This window comes from Electrona antarctica (assembly GCF_951216825.1).
Source record: "Electrona antarctica genome assembly, chromosome: 3".
NCBI lineage: Eukaryota > Metazoa > Chordata > Actinopteri > Myctophiformes > Myctophidae > Electrona > Electrona antarctica.
In genome coordinates this window covers 27,261,132-27,282,052 of record NC_136808.1, presented here as the reverse complement: position 1 = coordinate 27,282,052, position 20,921 = coordinate 27,261,132, and the positions used below count along the sequence as shown (strand labels likewise).

The 20,921-nt window shown below is 44.4% G+C and overlaps 1 protein-coding gene across 6 annotated transcripts in view; it reads right to left on the bottom strand.

Moving 5' to 3' along the window:
• herc1 (HECT and RLD domain containing E3 ubiquitin protein ligase family member 1) overlaps positions 1-20,921 on the bottom strand; it is a 138,916-nt gene that overhangs the window by 105,937 nt on the left and 12,058 nt on the right. For all 6 annotated transcript variants that reach the window (XM_079496111.1, XM_079496115.1, XM_079496112.1 and 3 more), the window contains exons 5-15: positions 18,589-18,900; positions 16,998-17,094; positions 16,165-16,308; positions 12,948-13,075; positions 11,151-11,295; positions 9,899-10,070; positions 8,537-8,671; positions 5,829-5,994; positions 3,958-4,083; positions 2,475-2,696; positions 1,378-1,530 (exon numbers count right to left, since the gene is read on the bottom strand). In XM_079496111.1, the coding sequence (XP_079352237.1) occupies positions 1,378-1,530; positions 2,475-2,696; positions 3,958-4,083; positions 5,829-5,994; positions 8,537-8,671; positions 9,899-10,070; positions 11,151-11,295; positions 12,948-13,075; positions 16,165-16,308; positions 16,998-17,094; positions 18,589-18,900 (1,800 nt within the window). The remainder of the gene's footprint in view (positions 1-1,377; positions 1,531-2,474; positions 2,697-3,957; positions 4,084-5,828; positions 5,995-8,536; positions 8,672-9,898; positions 10,071-11,150; positions 11,296-12,947; positions 13,076-16,164; positions 16,309-16,997; positions 17,095-18,588; positions 18,901-20,921) is intronic.

The following is a 20,921-nucleotide window of genomic DNA, read 5'->3' as shown; positions in this document are numbered from 1 at the left end:
CGGATGTTGTGATCCGTTGAACCGGAAATGACATCGCCAGATTCGCTCTATTTGGTCAGAATCGGCATAAGGGTGAAGTTACCGCCACCATCAGGACTGGGTCTCTAATACTATAGGATTGCCGTGTCAAAAACTCAAAATGAGATATAGTATGTATGTCACAGATTTTTCTATCATTAAAATGATGAATTAAAAATATGAATAGTGCAGGTAGAAGGCACAATCCACTGTGAATTAGGGTGGCCATAAGGGGGTTGTTTTAATATCTATGGGCCAAAGATAGCCTGATAAAGGCTGCATAGGCCGAAACGTTGCCGTTTCCCTATTAAAGTTTTTTCACTGTATTTGAAGATGGTATGCGGGTGTTTGTTCTTTTTCATTGCCAGGCACCTTACCCTCTCCTACGCACCTGTCGCCTGTACAGTAGGTGTGCAAAAGCCTTGCTTTTTATTATCTATGGGGCCAACATCCCGTTATCGGCATTCTATAGAGCGCCGCAGTCCTGCCCTCTTTCATGACGACGACAGGCGAAAGAAGAAAAAAAGGGCAGGGTACAACACTTTTTTTTATTTTATTTTGTATTATTTGTTCGGCCCAAAATATTGCGTTTGTTGTCATGATTTGTCACGATCCGAGGGGGGTTTGAGCACCCTTGGCAGTGATAAGAAGTCAGCAACCACTGCCGAGTGATGGAACTTCCAAAACAAGACTGTAGACATCTCTACACAATGACTTATTATACTCTGAATATATAACAGATGTCTCTAATAATTGAACAAGCTTGTTCCCACTGTATATTTTATTTGACGGCGACGCTTCCTTGTGGCTGGAAAAATACGAATTACAAAATAAAAAATAAAAAACACAACACAAAATGAATAAGGGGGCAGTAATACGCGGAACTACTCTACGACAGTGTGGTCTTTATAAATGGGGTTAAAATGTGGAGTGTATATTACATGCAGTACCAGTAGTACCTCGGTGACAGAGTTAATATGGCAGTAGGCCAGCAGCTGTTTCTGCAGGGAACACAGTAGCTTACTGTACCTCGGTGACAGAGTTAATGTGGCAGTACTGTACCTCGGTGACAGAGTTAATATGGCAGTACTGTACCTCGGTGACAGAGTTAATATGGCAGTACTGTACCTCGGTGACAGAGTTAATATGGCAGTACTGTACCTCGGTGACAGAGTTAATATGGCAGTACTGTACCTCGGTGACAGAGTTAATATGGCAGTACTGTACCTCGGTGACAGAGTTAATATGGCAGTACTGTACCTCGGTGACAGAGTTAATATGGCAGTACTGTACCTCGGTGACAGAGTTAATATGGCAGTACTGTACCTCGGTGACAGAGTTAATATGGCAGTACTGTACCTCGGTGACAGAGTTAATATGGCAGTACGCCAGCAGCTGTTTCTGCAGGGAACACAGTAGCTGGTGGAGGTGGGCTGGCTGGCTGCTGTCGGAGGAAGACGTTCCCTGTTGCAGTTTGTCACTGTTCTTCTCAAGCTCTCCAAATGCTTGATCCTGGACAAATAAAAACATACACAGACACGTACACATACTGAAACATGCTCCAGCACATTGACTTTCAACCAGTGGTCTTTGAGGGGATTCCAGGTGGTCCCCAGCTAAATGATGGTAACCAAATGGACACCAGCTGCGTTCAGACTCCGTTTGCCGCGCGGCTTTGTATGTAATCGCGCCGCTCTAACCATCCAAGTCTGAACGCACCTTTAGATAGATCTTTAACTCTTGAGAGCGTAAAATAAAAACCAAATGGACCCGAAAAGGGTCCATTTGGTTTAATTGTACTCTCTTGTTGTCTCTTGTTGTTAAACATCTGCATTACTTAATTTACAAGAAGTCTACACAATTAGAGAATGTAGAATAATTGATATTTTGATCAATGTTAGCCGGTTATCTCTCCTAATGGTACCAACATCGCATTGCTTTGTTTAAAAAAATATATAAGGTTTTCTTAAAATCCTGAACATTGTATATATTTTAAATTTCCTGAAAAATGAACATTTTGGAGTTAGGAGGTGGTTTCTTCGCGACAGCAGAGATAAAATCAAACTGGGGGTCCTCGCAAATGTACCCATTCAGGACGGGAACCCTTTTTGGTGTTTTAAGGATTATGTTATACTTTAGCTATTGAAAAATAGCAGATCTACAAGCTCATAGCACGGCACCGAGTGCCACGCTACGAGCTTGTAGATCTGCTATTTTTGAAAAATCTTGAAAGTTTGTGCAAATCTTTGAATATATATTCTTTCAGAGTGAACGTTTTTAACTAAAATCTTTGCTTCTGGGGGAGTCCCTGGAACAATATATTTTCAGATGGGGGTCGGTGGCCAAATACAGATAATTCTGGGGGTCCTTGACAAAAGGTTGAGCACCACTGATATAGAAACTTTAGAATCGTCCTCAGGTCTAAATGGGTTAAGCGTTGGGGGGATTCTTCTTACGGTGTAGAAGCCCAGGTTCCGTAGCAGGGTCTTCATAAGGATCTCAGCCAGGTGGGTGTCTGGGTGGCTGGCCAGGGGGCCGTAGGCCGGGTCCAGGGGCGCGGCGAAGCCCAGGCCCGAGGTGAGGATGTCGGGGCCGTCGGCAGGTGAACTGTAGCCCAGCAACGAGGCCACATGAGTGTGGTCCTGGAGACTGGTCAAGATGATGTCCAGCTGCATCCTCTGCGCACGCGCACGCGCACACGCACACGCACACACACACACACACACACACACACACACAGACACACAGGAAATTACAGCTGCACAAAGTAAAGGACCAATACGTGTTTTGCACAAAAAAATATAGAGAGATTTTTATAAGCATTATGTTGACAATGACAAAAATACAAAATACCTGAGAAATATCAGACCAATTTTAGCAGGGGAGTTAAATGAACATCAATGAATGAAGTGTCAATTTATCACAGATTCCATGTTTGTTTTAATGCCGTTTAGACCACATTTAAGCCTTAAACTCTAAATATTATAATTTGTATAAAAGAAAATACCATTTAGAGCATTTTAAGCACTTAAACCGTTTCTGCATTGCATGCCAATCTACAAGTAGATCGTCCAAATTGTATTTGATCTAGTTTCGACACGCTCTAGGGTTCATGTGCTTAACCCATTTTGGGCGGGAACCCCTTTTGGTGTTAGCATTATGTTATGCTTTAGCTATTGAAAAATAGCAGATCTACAAGCTCATAGCGCACCACCGATTTTTGAAAAATCGAAGAACCACTGACATAGAAACATAGCTTTTTCAGAGAACTGTCAGGATGTAGAAGACATTTTTAGAATCTGATCTCAGGTCAAAATGGGTTAAGGGCAGATTCACACAGAGTCCGTTTGATTCAAACTGTTCCCGAATACGGTTGTCTGGCCATGATTCACATTGGCTTTGATTCTTTTGCACCCCGAGTACACTTCTTTCAACTGTTTTAGTGCTTTCACATTGCAGCGATCCGTATCAGAGTACATTTCTTTCAACTGTATTCAATGCTTTCACATTGTAGCGGTCTGTATCAGAGTACATTTCTTTCAACTGTATTCAATGCTTTCACATTGCATCGATCCGTATCCGAGTACACTTCATTCAACTGTATTCAATGCTTTCACATTGCAGCGGTCTGTATCCGAGTACACTTCATTCAACTGTTTTCAATGCTTTCACATTGCATCGATCCGTATCTGAATACACTTCATTCAACTGTTTTCAATGCTTTCACAATGTGTATATCCGAGTACACTTCAATCAATCCCGAGACTATACCTCCATGTGGTCCTGGGAACGGTTGGGTGATCCGCTCCGGGGAACGGTATACGCAGCATTCGCACTAACCACAACATCTGCCAAGTGGTCCCGAATGTGCACCACGGGACCATAGTGTGAATCTGCCCTAAGAGCTTGTTTTCAGGATGCTCCTGTCCGTCAGTGTACCTGTCCTTTGGAGAGGCTCTCCCATCTGTCAGGGCCTTGTGGCAGCAGCGAGTGGAGCAGCTCCATCCGCTCTCTCAGAGGAGGAAGCAGCATGGTGGCTCCCACAGACAGAGTCTCGATCACCGCCTGACAACAACCACACCACATAAGACAACACATGGTAAATGGTACATTTATATAGCGCCTTTATCCAAGGCGCTTTTACATAGATTGTGCATTACATTCACCCATTCACACACACATTCATACACCGATGGCAGAGGAAACCATGCAAGGCACCAACCTGCACATTAGGAGCAATTAGGGGTTCAGTGTCTTGCTCAAGGACACTTCCACACTAACTCTGGGGGAGCCGGGTTCGAACTGACAACCTTGCGGTTCCCATCCAGCCACTCTAGCACTGAACCACTGCCGCCCCCTAGTGGCCACTCTACCCCTGAGCCACCGCCGCCCCATCCAGATCACATCCCAACCTGTGGGCCGTGATGTTGTAAGTGGGCCCCCATATGATTGGAAAAACGCTAAAATTTGAATGAACATTAATATGAAAACATGTAATGTAAAGAAAATTAACAAAAATCACACCCGTGTGAAGTGAGGGGCTCTCTTATCACCATCATCAATCATACATCACATTCCGTGCTCAGCCAATCAAATCATCACAAATGTGGTTCAGGCCAATCAAAAATGTCTGCCCCTCACTATTAATCCTCAATATGAACTTTGGTCAGCCAATCAAATCATCGCTATGGGGTGGTCAGGCAATCAAATCATCGCTAAATTCACACAGACAAAGCTGAGAATAGGAGGGGCTAGCGTACCTCAAAAACTGTGATGGTATTTTTGAGAGATTACATCATATGGCAGCCAAGTCTATGGATTTTTAATATTTGTTTAGAGCACTTATGGCGTAAATCGTTTGCCAGCCAAGTCTATGGACTTAACTGTTTGTTTAGGGGCAGTAGAATGATGACGCAAGACGTCATGTGGCCGATATAAATACAGTGGGTGCCCCTCACTTCACACAAGTGTGGTTTTTGAGGGGCGCCAGCCCCTCGTACGCCCAGCTTTCCGGGTGTGTTTAAACACAAGCATTGAAGATAAAAGTGAAGATGGAAAAGTGAGGACGCGAATTGTGATTGGCCAGAATGAGATGATGTATCACTTGTATCACACGAGTGTGATTTTTATTGAAAAGCTTGAAAAATGAGTTTTCATTGTGATACTGATAAATACTACGTTAATTCCATTGCCGGAAAATAATCAATGGATTGATCATTAAAAAATAAACCACCCATTTGAAACGAGATTTTTTGTCCAGCTTTTAGCGTACACAAATATGGTCCTAACACAAACATTAAATGCCATTGACAACGAACATATTTTTGGGGGTCCATGACATGAAAAAGGTTGAGAACGACTGACATAGAAACATCTGTCACAATCTGTCAGGATTTAGAAGACATAGAATCGTTCTCAGGTCTAAATGGGTAAATACAGGGGTTCTCAACGTTTATGGCTGGGGACCCCCAGAAATGCTTTGGCCATGTCACCACATAGTATGTGGTGCACACCATGCACCACATTCTATGTAAACTCTTAATTTCCATTTTCCAGCCATTCAGCTGCAAAAAAAAAATAATAATAATAATTTGGGGAACCCCCAAAATATTTTTTTGAGGGGTCGCGACCCACGGGTTGAGAACCCCTGGGTTAATGGAAAGTGTATTACGTGTGATAATGGTTTGGCTACTCGTTACATCATCCATAATATACCCAATTCAGTGCGTGCGTGCGTGCGTGCGTGCGTGCGTGCGTGCGTGCGTGCGTGCGTGCGTGCGTGTGTGCGTGCGTGCGCTTGTGCGTCCTACCTCTTGTATCTCGTCGGGCACAGAGGAGTCCATCAGTCTGAACAGCAGGTTGCGCAGCGGCCTGGCCTGTCGACCAAGGATACTGGTGGCCACGCCCCCAGCCAGAGCCAGAGCGAGGTGATTGGAGAGCAGCCGCAGGCAGAGTTTGAGGAAGTTGTGATGTTCCCTGCAGGTTTCCACATTTATCAGCAAACACTCGTAAGAGGGTAGTGCTCCACGTTCACTTAGCCCTCGACTATGCACATTATGTGAAATCACACGCGCCCTTTTTAACCGTTTCCGTCCATCCGACGTGTCCACACGTCCTAGGGAATCCAATCGAGGGATGCATTGGACGTGTGTACACGTCCTAGGGAATCCAATCGAGGGATGCATTGGACGTGTGTACACGTCCTAGGGAATCCAATCGAGGGATGCATTGGACGTGTGTACACGTCCTAGGGAATCCAATCGAGGGATGCATTGGACGTGTGTACACGTCCTAGGGAATCCAATCGAGGGATGCATTGGACGTGTGTACACGTCCTAGGGAATCCAATCGAGGGATGCATCCTCAATGATATCAGGCGAGGGGAGAATAAAGAGTAAAAGAGTTCAGAGTAAAAGCGGCCATGTCTTTCCGGCACCCCAGATCTCCTATTTTGAAGGAATCCCGGCACTGATTGTGTTAAGAACCTGTTCTTCGTGTGCATTTTCATTTACAAAGTATATGGCGCATGAGTAAAAAAACTATTTTTGTTATTACAAAACATGCAACCATTTTGGGCGGGAACCCCTTTTGGTGTTAGCATTATGTTATGCTTTAGCTATTGAAAAATAGCAGATCTACAAGCTCATAGCGCGCCACGAGTGGCGCGCTACGAGCTTGTAGGTCTGCTATTTTTGAAAAACGACTGACATAGAAACATAGCTTTTTCAGAAAACTGTCAGGATGTAGAAGACATTTTTAGAATCTGATCTCAGGTCAAAATGGTTTAGAAATGAGGGTGATTATGCTTCCCATGCTGTGCGTTGAGTGTTCCTGCAGTGCAGAGATAACACACAGCCCTACCACGGTGACTGTAGGGATGATTAACAGATGTTTCTGTCTACTATCTAGAGAGCCCTATAATAGATGATATAATACATGTACAGTAAACATGATGAAAAACATGTTTTGTCAGAAATATGAAATGCACAGTATGTTTTATTCTTTATAACAAATCCAGTGTGTCTCCGTCTCTCACCCCTTTTGATTTGAGCCGCTGCCTGTAAATTGTGCATCCTTTTATGGCAATAAGCAACATATGTTGGTTATCCTTTGGACACAAAGGATAAGTATTTGTGTCTCCATAGGGAACTACTGCTGTCATAATCAAATGTCATGATGCTGTTATGCTAACATAGTTATTAGTAATATTTTTACATAATTTCTCTTTCAACGGTGGATATTGTAAACTCCATTATGGGCCTGATATGACCCTGTCCCAGTGAGTGATCTTACCTGGAGGAGGTGGATATTGTAAACTCCATATGGGCCTGATATAACCCTGTCCCAGTGAGTGATCTTACCTGGAGGAGGTGGATATTGTAAACTCCATTATGGGCCTGATATGACCCTGTCCCAGTGAGTGATCTTACCTGGAGGAGGTGGATATTGTAAACTCCATATGGGCCTGATATAACCCTGTCCCAGTGAGTGATCTTACCTGGAGGAGGTGGATATTGTAAACCCCATATGGGCCTGATATGACCCTGTCCCAGTGAGTGATCTTACCTGGAGGAGGTGGATATTGTAAACTCCATATGGGCCTGATATGACCCTGTCCCAGTGAGTGATCTTACCTGGAGGAGGTGGATATTGTAAACTCCATATGAGCCTGATATGACCCTGTCCCAGTGAGTGATCTTACCTGGAGGAGGTGGATATTGTAAACTCCATATGGGCCTGATATGACCCTGTCCCAGTGAGTGATCTTACCTGGAGGAGGTGGATATTGTAAACTCCATATGGGCCTGATATGACCCTGTCCCAGTGAGTGATCTTACCTGGAGGAGGTGGATATTGTAAACTCCATATGGGCCTGATATAGCCCTGTCCCAGTGAGTGATCTTACCTGGAGGAGGTGGATATTGTAAACCCCATATGGGCCTGATATGACCCTGTCCCAGTGAGTGATCTTACCTGGAGGAGGTGGATATTGTAAACTCCATATGGGCCTGATATGACCCTGTCCCAGTGAGTGATCTTACCTGGAGGAGGTGGATATTGTAAACTCCATATGGGCCTGATATGACCCTGTCCCAGTGAGTGATCTTACCTGGAGGAGGTGGATATTGTAAACTCCATATGGGCCTGATATGACCCTGTCCCAGTGAGTGATCTTACCTGGAGGAGGTGGATATTGTAAACTCCATATGGGCCTGATATGACCCTGTCCCAGTGAGTGATCTTACCTGGAGGAGGTGGATATTGTAAACTCCATATGGGCCTGATATGACCCTGTCCCAGTGAGTGATCTTACCTGGAGGAGGTGGATATTGTAAACTCCATATGGGCCTGATATGACCCTGTCCCAGTGAGTGATCTTACCTGGAGGAGGTGGATATTGTAAACTCCATATGGGCCTGATATGACCCTGTCCCAGTGAGTGATCTTACCTGGAGGAGGTGGATATTGTAAACTCCATATGGGCCTGATATGACCCTGTCCCAGTGAGTGCTCTTACCTGGAGGAGGGAAACGGGAGGGGGGGCACCTCGCTGTTGATTCCGTCGCAGTAGTGCTCCAGGAAGGATCGGAGGTGAGAGAAGGTACTTTCTTCCAAGTCGACGCAGTAAGGCCTGTGCCACGCCACCACTTGCCTACGGAGCCACAGACGACAACATCATTCATTCATTATTACGGTAAATAATGAATCCATTAATTCTGTGGTTTTCAACCTTTTTAATGCCATGGCCCGTTATTTATTCGGCATTTGAGCCAGTGTTGATTTCGTCGACTAAAGCTAAGACGAAAAATGTTCATCAACTAACTTTTTTCACTGACAAAACTAAATGGAAACTAAATGAAAACTAAGCTATGATGACTAAAACTAAGACTAAATATATTGACAATTTCATCAACAAATAAAAACTAGACTAAAATGTTAGGAAGGGACTAGTGGACAAAAATCATTTTACACTTGGTTGCAAGTGTAAAACGACGGCATCAAGGCCCGACAAAATACATTTTAGTCAACTAAATCAGCCGTAGATTTAGTCGACTAAAACTAGACTAACACTAAGACATTCCTGGTGACTAAAATGTGAATAAAAATGTGAATAAAAATTGCTGCCTAACACTGATTTGAGCCACGGACCACCATTTGATGACATGGAGGGCTCTATTTTCATCCATGCTAAACCCCTTAACCCTAAACTACTTTGCCTATTTTTTTTTTTTACTATTTTGAAAAACATTTTTGAATAGTTAAAATAGCCAATCTACATTGACACGTTGTGAGCTTGTGGATTGGCTATTTTAAGTTTAACTTATTTCAAAATAGTTTAGCATGGACGTAAATGAGAGGCCTTAGCCTCTCAGACCCAACACTAACAAACAGTTTGTTGTTGGATAAGAATGTTTCCACAATAGATAACACACACGTTTATCAGAATAACAATTCTACATTCTCTAATTGTGTAGACTTCTTGTAAATTAAGTAATGAATAACAATAATTAAAAACCACTGCATTAATTAATATTTAATGATGAGCAGAGTTCTTGTATGCTATAGATATAACCAGTATTTTAGACCAATACGGTAGCTATAGTAGTAGTCAAGAATGCTCAGTTCTCAACCTCCACAATCTGAAAAAAGGCTGGTCTTTTGCCTGACAATTTTTTACAGCTTAATTGGCCATTTTAGTCGAAGAAGACTTTATTTTAGTGTAGGACAGTCCCATGTCACACAGCCTAATCTTTGACATGCATTATGCATTATGCAAGGCACTTAGCTGTGTTGTGACATCAAGTGTCTACATTCCCCCCTATGTCAACAGTCCCTGTGAAACACACAGCCATGTATATTTAGCCTGCTGGTGGCTGACCTGTCCCGGGGCAGGGCCGTCCAGGCCAGGCTGTGCGAGGTGCCGGCTGAGATCTGCTGGATGGCGACCCCGTCCAGGCCCACCACCTTCTTGGGCTTGGTGATTGGTCCCGTGGAGTTGCCCTGGCCACACTGGCCCATGGAGTTGTTGCCCCACGCGTAAACTTCATTGTCTGCATTTTTAGGATGGATGGGGAAAACAGATTAGCGCTGGGCGACTGCCTGTTGTTATCTTCTTGGTGGTTATCTACAGGCGACTGTAAAGTGTAATTACTGGCCCCTGTAAAAAGTAAAACGTCTACGCTTATCAACAGAAATGTCCGCCCTCCTATTTACTGTACATCTTTCCTTTTACTACTCATAGGGCAGTATTATGCGTGTCTTAAGTACCAGGTCTTATTACTTAACTTAAGACTTGGAGGCGTGATCAATGCCATTTGGCTATTCTGAGTGGCCAAACAGCATTGACCACGCCTCCAAGTCTTAAGTTAAGTCATAAGACCTGGTACTTAAGACACGCATAATACTGCCCATAGTCTCATATACTGTATATAAGATGTTTTTTTTGCATATTATTGTATAGAATTGTCTGTCTTTAAATGTCTCTATGAATTGAATAAACAGGACCTTAGTCCAGAGCGACTTACATTAAGCAAGAACAAAAACATGGCAATACATCACATACATAAAAAAATAGCTATCATGAATCTTACATAAGCTAAGAACGTAACAGTGGAATATCTATATAATGAAACTATGCATATATACAATATAGTGCTATGTCTACATGCTATCTAAGTTACATAAATTGAGCCTTTGCATGCATACGCCTGTAAGGTCGTCGGTCTAGAGCAAGTGCTATACGTGCCAAGAGGGAGTCTGAATATGTGGGTTTTCAGACTACGGCGGTAGATTGGGAGTGAGTCTGCAGTTCTGATTGTAATGGGTAGTTTTGGCGCATTTTGGGGCGAGGTCGCTTCTCGCCCTCAGGCGTCTTACTGGTTAAAATTCAGATTACACAAGTCTGTGAGGTCAGGGATTCAATGTTACACTCGATTTAAACAACCATAGAATTTGAGCTGAAATGACCGTAGTGAACTAAGACGGCATTGAAATGTGTGCAAGAAGTCAATAAACCGTCAGCTGCTTATATTTAACCAAGGCCAGATAAGCAGTGCAAAGACAGAGAGGGAGTCACACAGTGTGACAGAGAGAGAGAGAGAGAGAGAGAGAGAGAGAGAGAGAGAGACTACCATGTGACAGGGCAAGACAGTGGCTGTCCCCTATGGAGATGTCCACCACCCGCGTGGTGGCTAGCTCCTCGATTAGCTTTGGTCTCAGTGCCGTGGCCTCGGACGAGCCACATCCCAGACAGGCTCCACAGCCCCACGCGTACACCTGCAAAACACATCAACACTGCTGCGTTACTATGTGATGTTAACTATTAGGCAATGTAAAAGTGATATGTAAGGGATAATGTCTGCCTAGGGCGGTCATTGTCGAGAGATAAGGGGGGTTTAACCACCGATGTGAAGCGGAGGTGGTTAATCACCCTGAAGGTGAATTATATCGCAACAATGACCATTAGCCAGACATTATCCCGCTTATTACATGGCTACATTAATACATAAATTAATAAATAGACCCAACGAAACGAGTTATTTCCTTGCTAGCGGTAATAAAAGTGTGGCGCTGGCCGGCGTCTGCCCAGCTGCAGCACTGTCGCAGAATCAAATATAATCCATTTCCGGGTTTTACTGCTTCGTCTATTTCTCGCTCAAATGTTTTCAAAAACATTTTTGAGAGCAATGTTTAGCTGTTACTGACATTGTGTTACATGCCTGTCATGTTGGATTGGAAAAAGCAGTAAATCAAGCGGGGCGCAGCCGCGCAGCAGGTGCTCCGAGGGTTTGATTAGGCATCGGTCTGTTATAGAGCGGAGCGGTCATTATCAAGAAATAACACACCACTGAATTGTGCGATTGACCAATCAGAATCAAGCATTCAACCAAGCCATGTTGTAATAAGCAACGTATATTACACGCTGCCCCAAACATGCACAGTATGTATGGTTGTGTGGCTTGCCAAAAATAACTGATCTACAAAGCTAACGTCTTGCATTGCAACATGTTGACAGCTTATAGATCTGTTTTTTTGACAAAGTGAAACCATTGCACGATTAAATATAAAGCACGCTTAATTGTGTGTCTTTCACATTGTGCCAACTACTGTATGTGTGTGTAAAAATATAGTCATTATAGTAGAAATGAACACTGAGGGTTTTATAGTGTAGACTTTGGTCAAAATAAATAAATGTTCAAAAGGGGATGTGGCCTAATGTAGCAAAAGTGGGGGTCCAGTTTGAGAACCACTGCCATTAAGTCAAAGTCGTACGATTTGTCACACACGTTACCGCAGTGAAATCTGTTAGTCCGCATTTGACCCATCTCTTTGAGCGGTGAGCCACAGCCGTGGCTAACTCAGGAATCATTTGATTACCGGAAGTTGATTTGACCCCCCAAATCCAACCCATTGATGCTGAGTGCCAAGCAGGGAGGCATTGGGGTCTTTGGTATGACCCGGCCGGGGATCGAACACCCCAACCTCCCAGTTTCAGGGCGGTCACTCTAACCACAAGGCCACTGTCTAGTGGAGGTCAAGGTTTCAGTATGTCAGCCTCACCTTTTCAGTGGAGGTCAAGGTTTCAGTATGTCAGCCTCACCTGTCCAGTGGAGGTCAAGGTTTAGCCTCACCTGTCCAGTGGAGGTCAAGGTTTAGCCTCACCTGTCCAGTGGAGGTCAAGGTTTAGCCTCACCTGTCCAGTGGAGGTCAAGGTTTAGCCTCACCTGTCCAGTGGAGGTCAAGGTTTAGCCTCACCTGTCCAGTGGAGGTCAAGGTTAAGCCTCACCTGTCCAGTGGAGGTCAAGGTTAAGCCTCACCTGTCCAGTGGAGGTCAAGGTTAAGCCTCACCTGTCCAGTGGAGGTCAAGGTTTCAGTATGTCAGCCTCACCTGTCCAGTGGAGGTCAAGGGTTCAGTATGTCAGCCTCACCTGTCCGGTGGAGGTCAAGGCGAGAGATGACTGGCTTCCTGCACACACCTTCCTGATGAACATGCCTTGCAGAGCCTCGACAACTTTGGGTTTGTACACTCGGTTGGTGTCACCGTGGCCCAGTTTCCCTGTAGAATGATTAGGATGATTTAATACAGTATCTGTACAGCCGGGTGCAAAAACATCAAGAGGAGTTAACGGGCAATTATGGGCACTGTATTTTACCCGTAAACCTCAAGTTTAGCAGGCATATACAGTTAATATACGGTAATATACAGGTGTGATGGTACAATTCGGGAGTTTACCGGAGTTTGTTGGAAAGTTTAACGGGAGTTTCCTGTAATATACATGCATTCCATGCTTTTTGCGCAGTGTCAGTCAACTGTATCGTTTGTTCACCAGAATCCATTAAAGGAGAATCTCATGCTAGAAGGCATTAGGTGTTATTTTGTGCAAAAACGCATGATTGGCTATTTCCCCTACCCCCACCTAAGCCCTCAATGGGGCACTGGGTTTTAGTTCTAATTCGCTTATTTCCATTGCTCGAAAAAATATATTTTTGGTATAAATCAGAGCTCCATCCTCTGCATGGAGCTCCATCCTCTGCATGGAGCTCCATCCTCTGCATGGAGCTCCATCCTCTGCATGGAGCTCCATCCTCTAGCATGGAGCTCCATCCTCTAGCATGGAGCTCCATCCTCTGCATGGAGCTCCATCCTCTGCATGGAGCTCCATCCTCTGCATGGAGCTCCATCCTCTGCATGGAGCTCCATCCTCTAGCATGGAGCTTCATCCTCTTGCATGGAGCTCCATCCTCTAGCATGGAGCTTCATCCTCTTGCATGGAGCTCCATCCTCTGCATGGAGCTCCATCCTCTGCATGGAGCTCCATCCTCTTGCATGGAGCTCCATCCTCTTGCATGGAGCTCCATCCTCTGCATGGAGCTCCATCCTCTAGCATGGAGCTTCATCCTCTTGCATGGAGCTCCATCCTCTGCATGGAGCTCCATCCTCTGCATGGAGCTCCATCCTCTTGCATGGAGCTCCATCCTCTGCATGGAGCTCCATCCTCTGCATGGAGCTCCATGCTAGAGGATGGAGCTCCATGCAAGAGGATGGAGCCAATCATGCGGATGGAGCTCCATCCTCTTGCATGGAGCTCCATCCTCTGCATGGAGCTCCATCCTCTGCATGGAGCTCCATCCTCTGCATGGAGCTCCATCCTCTGCATGGAGCTCCATCCTCTGCATGGAGCTCCATCCTCTGCATGGAGCTCGCCAAGTCTCGCGTGAGACGCTAGTGTGACGCTATACTGTTGACATTATGAAGAGAGGATTTATACCAAAAATAGTTAAACTAAAAGTAGTTGAGGGTGTCGGTGGGTTTTCATAAATAACCGATGACAAGTATTAAAAGGGGCTTGTGACTAAATAATTGGATCACAGGCAATTTTTTTCCAATTCCTGAAAAGTAACATACATGGTTTTCTGCCCAACAGACAGAGACGATTGTCTGCAGTTTAACCTTAGAGTATATATGAATAGAGACGGCACCCGAGTTCTCCTCCCATCCACTTGCATTAAGTTGCTCTAAAGCGCATGAGGCGATTTCACTCCTCCTTCCGGGTAGGAACAGAGTGCATTCTGGGATGGATTTGCCCCAAACACATGAACGTGCTGCCGTTGACTATCATTGCACACGTTCACATGCGTTCATGTATGAAACAGCGTTCACGTGTCATCGTGAACGTGCACAATGATAGTCAACGGACCAGCGCGTTCATGTGTTTGGGCCCGCGCTGCAATACCAAATTCGTCCACTATGTCCATTTCTCCTCAGGGTTTCCTCCGGGTGCCGTCTCTATTCATATATACTCTAAGAGTTTAACCCATTTAGACCTGAGGACGATTCTACAAAATGCCTTCTAAATCCTGACAGTTTTCCGAAAAAACCTATGTTTCTATGTCAGTCGTTCTCAAACATTTTCATGTCAAGGACCCCCAAATATTATGTAATTGGCCGCCGACCCCCATCTGAAAATATGTTGTTCCAGGGACCTCCCCAGAAGCATAGATTTGAGTTAAAAAGATTCGCTCTGAAAGAATATATATATTCAAAGATTTGCGCCACATTTTCACGATTTTTCAAAAATAGCAGATCTACAAGCTCGTAGCGCAGCACCCGGTGCCGCGCTATGAGCTTGTAGATCTGCTATTTTTCAATAGCTAAAGTATAACATAATGCTTAAAACACCAAAAGGGGTCCCCCCCCCCCCGAGAATGTGTGAAATGCTTTCAGTTGCTTTGGAACAACAAAGGAACACAGCCATTCAGCAGAATCAATAGCATGCATTCAGTGATCGACCACCAAGCATGAACAGAACAGTCACAGGAATACATTTCTGCAGCACTGTCTGCCACTACATTTTAAAATATTCTGCTGATGTAGGACATTGTAAACGATTACTATTTGGATTATTTAGCAGACTCTTCTATCCTGAGCGATTTACAAGTGAGTAATCAGAGTAAAGTCGAGTACGCATGATCCCTCATCAACTAACAACACGGGCAAATAGTCACATGCAAGTAAAAAAATTAAATAAAACAAAACATCAGGTATAAAAATCACATCTTTATCTCGGCCAGGCTGGAACAGCGGGGATTATATTTCGTCCCCAGGATTCTGTGACTCTGTCTTTGAGTCTGTCCGTGTGCAGCTAATCTCTGTGACTCTGTCTTTGAGTCTGTCCGTGTGCAGATAATCTCTGTGACTGTCTTTGAGTCTGTCCGTGTGCAGATAATCTCTGTGACTGTCTTTGAGTCTGTCCGTGTGCAGATAAACTCTGTGACTGTCTTTGAGTCTGTCCGTGTGCAGATAATCTCTGTGACTGTCTTTGAGTCTGTCAAAGACAGTCACAGAGTCATGTAGTCTGAAACAGACTACATGAAATATGACTGACTGTCTATCGTAAACGATACAGAGACACCTCCCCGACAATTTCACCGAGACAGTTTGTTTATTTTTGGACCACAATTCTTATATAAGACGATTTTAAGATGACCCCATGTTATTCTCCATAGAGAAAAAGGTCCATGAACCAGGGGATGAGCGAGTGACGTCAGGTCTTTGGCGCTCTATTAGGAGTTAGGAGAACGTACAAAGACAACACAGCAACTCAGCAGCAGCAGCTCAACGAGAGGGAGGAAAGTTTCACCTACCGTTGTCGCCGCCCCCAAAGGACCAAACAGTCCGTCCATCCTTGGACAGAGCAATGGTGTGAGAGCTTCCACAGGAGACCTCGCCAACATTGCTGATGTCTTTCACCAGGGTGGGAATGTTTCGGCTGTTGCTGTCCCCATGACCTACAAAAAAAGAAAAATATAATTAGCTGTACAAGAAGCCCCTCCTATCAGTCCATGAGATGAAGAACCATCTAAGTTCATACTAATAATTCACAATGTACAGTATAAATAAATGACGTGGCCTTTTCGGGGAGGGGTCAGAATAAAGTATCGGACATAGATGGTTATTCGTCTCAACTGCTCAATTAGATAGATTATTAGAATTACTGGTATATATAATTGTGCTGATGAGGTCCCTCCCCATTAACAGTAAATTAAAGTTAAACCCAGTCCCGGGGGGCAGGCAATTTAACCCATTCAGGATGGGAACCCTTTTTTGGTGTTTCAAGCATTATGTTATACTTTAGTTATTGAAAAATCGTGAAAATGTGGCGCAAATCTTTGAATATATATATTCTTTCAGAGCGAACGTTTTTAACTCAAATCTTTCCTTCTGGGGCGGGGTCCCTGGAACAAAATATTTTCAGATGAGGATCCGCGGCCAAATACAGATTATTCCGGGGGTCCTTGACATGAAAACAGTTGAACACCACTGACATAGAAACAGTTTTCTTTCTTCAGAAAACTGTAGAAGCATTTTTTTAAATCGGCCTCAGGTCTAAATGGGTTAATCTACACTACTACAGCATGTGAAGTTTAAGGTGTCAGTTAAAACTAAAAGGCAATGGCAAACAGACAAGAAAGTTTACCTAATCTTCCAAAATCTCCTTCGCCCCACGTGTACAACTCTCCGTCCTCACTGACCGCGGCACTGTGTCTGTAGCCAGCAGACACACACACCACCACCTGACCCAAGGAAAGCACCACACACAGCATTAGAATACACTGTGTCTGTAGCCAGCAGACACACACACCACCACCTGACCCAAGGAAAGCACCACACACAGCATTAGAATACACTGTGTCTGTAGCCAGCAGACACACACACCACCACCTGACCCAAGGAAAGCACCACACACAGCATTAGCATACACTGTGTCTGTAGCCAGCAGACACACACACCACCACCTGACCCAAGGAAAGCACCACACACAGCATTAGCATACACTGTGTCTGTAGCCAGCAGACACACACACCACCACCTGACCCAAGGAACGCACCACACACAGCATTAGCATACACTGTGTCTGTAGCCAGCAGACACACACACCACCACCTGACCCAAGGAACGCACCACACACAGCATTAGCATACACTGTGTCTGTAGCCAGCAGACACACACACCACCACCTGACCCAAGGAACGCACCACACACAGCATTAGCATACAAACAAACAAGCAAAGCTATTCCACTTCATTGCTTTGTCAGGCTGAAGATAAAGCCACGCAGTACAATCATTGCTTTTAATTTAGTGTGTATAAAAAGAGTACAAACATGAACCCCAAATGGATCATTATTCATTACGGGTCCATCTTTACACTCTCTGAGTTAAACGACCACTGAGAATTTTTACCAATGAAGAGCATGAGTTTACGTAGTGTAAACTGTAAACTCATCATAAACGGTCAATCCAATCACTAATTTTCTCTCTCTCTCTCTCTGAGGACAGTACTTTGACTTGGGGCACGTTATCAATAAGTCACTTTACTTACATATTATTCAAGTAATATTACTTGAAGCTCAAAGCAGAATGTGCTTGTTTGACCTCATTTGGCTTAGAGCTGGAAATACTTCCAAACACACACTTGATGATCCATTTTTCTCTAAAACAAAAAGCTTTCAGTGTTCTTGAAGTAACATGTAATATCTCTAGCCTGAATGGTGCTAGAGACTACAGTATCTGACCAATCATTATGATATCTCTGATCTGAAGTCTGTTCAGTTTTGTGCTCCTGAACACTTTTGAAATGTGAAGAGCTCAGAATCTGAAAACTACCCATTAAATGTCTGAGATTGAGTGGGGGAATAGCTGTATTATCAATCAATATGAACGTGAGTTGTACGATCAACATTATATCATGTCAATGAATGCATTAAATTCCTTTTCTTTTTGAGGTCACAGGTTAACATCTCATTGGTTATAACACTTTGTTTAGTCTTCCTCAAGTGCTATTTAGTGGAGTAAGGCGTGATTCATACTCTATTTTAGAGCCGAATAAAAGTCGGTTCGGCTCTGTAGAGCCTACAATGTGACGTCATTTGAGGTCCGGGGGGGGTGGGGTTGGGGGGGGTACAGTCCTAAAGTCGGCACTACAGCGGTAAAATAGGAGTATGAATCGGCCCTTAGTAACAGCTCTTGGTGCAGCCGCCAAAATAAAAATAATGATCTCAATAATTACCTTTCCTTGCAGCGGCCCTTGGATAAGTTTAGGGTACTTCTGTGTGGAACTGTTGCCGTGGCCCAGTTTACCATAGTCGCCATCGCCCCAGCTGAAGACCTCGCCCTCGGTGGTAAAGGCCAGCGTGTGGCCATCTGAACCCTTGGACGATGATACTTTCTTGATGGCACGATGGGGTTCAAAGGTCAGCTTCTTGAGCGTCGACTGGTTATTCGAGTCCCCAAGACCCAGGCGACCATAACTGCCTTTTCCACAGGCCCGTACCGAGCCGTCAGAAGATATTACGAAAGTGCAGTATTGGCCCGCCTCGATCTGCAGAGAATGGAGCCACGGTGAACATGAGATGGCTGGGATCATGGCCCGAGATCATTCATGACAAGTGAAAACATGTCAAGTAAAAACTCATTTGAAGAATAAGGCATTTCTTTAATTGTACTAAACCCATATGCTCTCTCAAGTGTTTCCTGCAGGAAAAAGCTTTGCCCCGGTGCTGGCCGGGGGGGAGAATCTCCGGATTGATTCATTCATTAATCAGATTAAAGGACCACTTCACCACTTTTCAACCCATCTTCATATAATAGGTTTTCACTTTTCACTAATAATCATGAAAAAAATGGCGCAATTTATTTCTACTTGGTCTCATAGGAGGACTGTGGGCAGTTCAGAAACCGTCCTCCAGTGACATCATCAAAGGGGAATCCAAGCTAATAGAAACTGCAGGCTTTCTAGTCCTGAAACGTTGCAATGCGAAAATGGAAGCCATCGTTCTCACGATAATGAAAATCTAAACATTTTTGTAAAAAAAAAACCTTGCCCTCAAAATAGAAGAGAAGTCAGAGGAGAGAAGTTTCTTAACACACATTTTTTTGATTTTTCATTAATCTGTTCTCAAATCTTCTATTAACGTCTAGGTGTCATGGCCATTTCAGCACAGCTTGAGAGCTTATTTCAACCAATTGCCTGTAGTATAATATTAAAGGACCACTTCACCACTTTTCAACTTCTCTTCCTATAATTGGTCCTAACTAATGTTCATGATAAAACACCACTATTTTTTCCTACTCAGTCTGTGTCTCATAGGAAGGCTGTGGGCAGTTCAGAAACCCGTCCACCAGTGACATCATCGATGGTGAATCCAAGCTAATAGAAACGGCAGGCTTTCTTTTCCTGAAAAGTTGCAATGCAAAAGTTGAAGCCATCGTTCTCACGATAATAAAAATCTAAATATATTTTAAAACAAATCTTGTTTAAAAAACAATCTGCCTAATGATGATGTCACTGGTGGACGGGTGTCCGAACTGCCCAAAGCCCTCCTATGAGACACTGAAAAAATGGTGGTGTTTTATCATGAACATTAGTGAGGACCAGTGTTGTAACTAACGCCCTTACATCACGTTACGTTACCTAACGGCGCTACTTTTTGCAGTAACTTGTAACCTAACGCTTTACATTTCCCCATTGCATAACGGCCTTATAGTTATTGTGCGAGCGTTACCCGCGTTATTATGTTATTATGTCAAGTCAACTTATGTGATCAAAGTGAAAAGTCTCCCCATGCAGCGCCGAGTATCTGTCAGGCAGGCTCTGTGCTGACTGCTGCTGGAGCGCACCTCTGTGCGCTGTGTGTTGTACTGTGTTGACAGTTTCGTTTGTGCTCTCATACTAGCCTGAGCCTCTGAGCCCACACCCTAACTTGAACAAAGCATGTCGCAGAAGAGGTCATTGATTGGCTAACGTAGGGCCAGATTTCAGGGTAAGCCAATCAGAGACAGTCTGACAGAGTAGGGCGGGTCTTACTTGTGTATGGCTGTGGCAGAGCCATATGTAAACACACACACAAACCCTTCCTCGATGTAGAATACGAACGCAGGTCGGAGTGCTGTCACTGTGACTGTGTACTGTGTGACTGCCTGTGAGGCGTGTTGTCTTCAGCTGGAGGGATGGCGGAGGACACAGGAGGTAGTCGAAAAGGGAGAAAGAAGGGGCGAGTGAGGAAGAAGGTGGCGGGGAACGAGGGGGGGTTCAACCCATCCAACTCCCTGCCGTCGAGGCCCACTAGTCCGTTCTACAATCCGACTATGTCTGACGATGACGAGCTGGGACAAATGAGAGAAAGTAGGCCCACTAGTCTGTTCTACAACCCGACCGTGTCTGACGATGACCTGAGACAAACGAGAGAAGGAAGTGAGGAAGCGGCATCTTGTGAAGAAAATTTGGAGTCTGACAAGGAAATGTCAGGTGCTGAAGAAAGTGAGGACAGAAGAGTGTATGGGAAAAGGCGGAGGAGCGAAGCTAGTGGGGCCAGGGATGACAAGGACAAATGTGCTGTCGGA